This window comes from Aplysia californica, unplaced genomic scaffold (assembly GCF_000002075.1).
Source record: "Aplysia californica isolate F4 #8 unplaced genomic scaffold, AplCal3.0 scaffold00174, whole genome shotgun sequence".
Taxonomy (NCBI): domain Eukaryota; kingdom Metazoa; phylum Mollusca; class Gastropoda; order Aplysiida; family Aplysiidae; genus Aplysia; species Aplysia californica.
The window spans coordinates 781,142-783,743 of NW_004797444.1; the positions used below are offsets into that span (position 1 = coordinate 781,142).

Consider the following 2,602-nt stretch of genomic DNA (forward strand, 5'->3'; position numbering starts at 1 on the left):
CCACACACACACATTTTCATGCGAAATCGTAACTTTCTTCATGATGGTATTGCAAACTGTGATTATGTTGCTATTGCGCTCTTTGTTTCTTCCCCCAGCTCTGTGGACCGCTCCCAGATACAGTGGAGACCCTTTGACGAGTGGCCGCTGTGCATAAAGATAGCAGATTTCTTATGAATGGAAGGCACCGCGCCTTTACCTGCCACCGTCCTGCGCCTGTTGAGATCGGAACTTTATTTCTTGTAAGTTATTTCCTGACATACTGCCTTAACTCAACTCTCACGCTTCTTAGCTGCATTCCAGAGTTTGGATTTTCAGGGTGAGTTTGTCAGATAATAATTTAAATCTGTGGGTTTTTGTTGTTATTTTTTAAAGTGTTTATGTTTGGACTTTAAAAAAATATGACATAACTATGAAGTAAGCAGTTGCTGGGTGTGGTTTGTCAATTACAGTGAGACACATAGACATCACAAAAACGTTGCCAGAGTTCATGGAGCCCACGACAGTGGACACATTGACCCCTTTCCACCCCCACCCACCCACCACCTCCCTCCTTTTTTAAAAATTCTAATAAAAAACAAAATTCCAGGAAGGCTGAGAAACGTTGGGATCCCTCTCGAAGGAAGTGAGACTTCATATATCCACGAGCTGGCTGAATTCAGAACCAACTGCACAATTGGCTGGGCGTTCTTGCATTACAGTACCAATAATATTGGGAATGTCTGCCAACTTTCCACGCCCTCCTCTCCGCACCTCATTCTTTTTATTGTATCTTCCATAATCAGCCTCCATCCCCTCATAATCACATTATTCCCCTGACGCTTAAAACAAAAATGTTGACATTCATTGAAATCTTTTGATCAGCCTGGCCGTCAGTACCCTCAGACGAGGGCTATCATGACGAAAGGCTAGGACCAACACTTTAGATCAGACAAGTGCATTGATTTCTTTTGCAGGCTTCAGCCAGCCAAGCCGGCCCGCATAGTTCCATCGACGTTGTGCAAGCGGCTGAGTATCCCTCAAACCGCGAGAGTTGCAGCATAAATACAGGACCCGCATCCATTCAAAACAGGAGAGTGCTCGCGTATGCAGACACAAACATCTCCATACGATTTCGTCGATAATTGGCTTCCTGAATCATAAAGTCATTTCGACGGAACAGGCCTTGCGGGGGGAAACGCAGCAAAAATAGAACCCCCCAAAAAGTCTGGAAAAGAGGAGGCAAATGCTGCAAGGATTTTTTACCCCCTCAAAGGATACGGGAAAGCTCGAAGGATAGAGCAAGTGAATTACAATGGAGCATACGACGTACACATGCTCTGTGGGTCATTGAGTCCTTAAAACGTAAAATTTATCAGAACTGGAAGGGAATAATTATTGCCCTACATGTCACGCCAAAAAAAGTGTTGGAAAGCAATGCAAACAATGCCAAGAGAACGCGGCGGTCATGGCACAGCGTCGAGGTGAGCTAAGCCTTCCAATATTATTTATGGTCGTCAGATCGCAAATCGACTAAATCGAGCGCTGAGCGCTTGAAGCCTTATCCAAGTACTCCAGCTTCGACGTGCATTATCGTGACGTCGATTGTCGCCCTTTGGTAATCAGCACAGGAAGCCCTTGTGGAGTGGAGGCAATATACAAGGAATTTATGTAACTTAAGGGGGGCCGGGGGCCTGCTTGGGACTTGATCACAGCCAATAATCAAACAGGAGGCGAACAATAGATTACAGGTGTTCAATACAGGACTCGCGCTCTCACATCTCTCTACGCCTCCAAGTCCGGACACAATCGAATATTTTAACGGCCTCAAGCTAGGTGTAAGACACTCGGTTTTATATGGTTCGTGAGTCTGCTTTTCTAAACATCTTCTCGTTTGGGAAGATCTTTGTGTGTAGATGATACTTTTTAAGACGAAGTTACACCTGTGAATTCGATCAGCCTATTTGAAAACGGTTTCTTAACACCTTTTCTGTCGTGTGCTGACCTGGGGAATGAAAGTAGTATTTATAACGCAGGAAATATATTTGGCACTATTGTGAAATACAACCATATTCATCCAATCAGCCACTCCTTGCAGGAAACGAAATTCTCAATGTAGTTAGATACGTCATTGTGAATCCGAAGAAGTGATAGATTTTGTAGACTGCGTGAAATCTAAGGTAAAGACACTGGTATTATATCCAATCACAGAGTTACCTTCATACCGGTCTTTGTTTCCGAAGGATTGTGATCAACGAAGCGACTGACACATGTGACATGTGTATGAATAAAGACAAGTTCGGACATGTGAGTGAACAAAAAAAAACCTGTGTAGATAGACATTTCTAACCTCGGTCTCCCGATCTGCTGCCATTATGCCAAGTCAAGAAGCTCCCAGCTACAGCTCAGCCAGGGTACAGCGGGCCACCCGCATCAACAACATTGAAGCCGCGAGGTTACAGCAAAGACTACAGTACATTGAGAAAGCCAAACTACACCAGTGCCGACTGGCTAACCAAGTGAGTCGAGGGGATAGATAGATAGATAGATAGATAGATAGATAGATAGATAGATAGATAGATAGATAGATAGATAGATAGATAGATAGATAGATAGATAGATA

At 43.9% G+C, this 2,602-nt stretch overlaps 1 protein-coding gene across 1 annotated transcript in view; it reads left to right on the forward strand.

The window, feature by feature from the left end:
- The window catches only part of LOC101855188, an 11,331-nt gene that overhangs the window by 5,525 nt on the left and 3,204 nt on the right, over positions 1 to 2,602 (forward strand). The window contains exons 2-3 of the mRNA XM_005098167.3: positions 99 to 242; positions 957 to 2,498. Of these exons, the coding sequence (XP_005098224.1) occupies positions 2,355 to 2,498 (144 nt within the window). The 5' untranslated portion in view covers positions 99 to 242; positions 957 to 2,354. The remainder of the gene's footprint in view (positions 1 to 98; positions 243 to 956; positions 2,499 to 2,602) is intronic.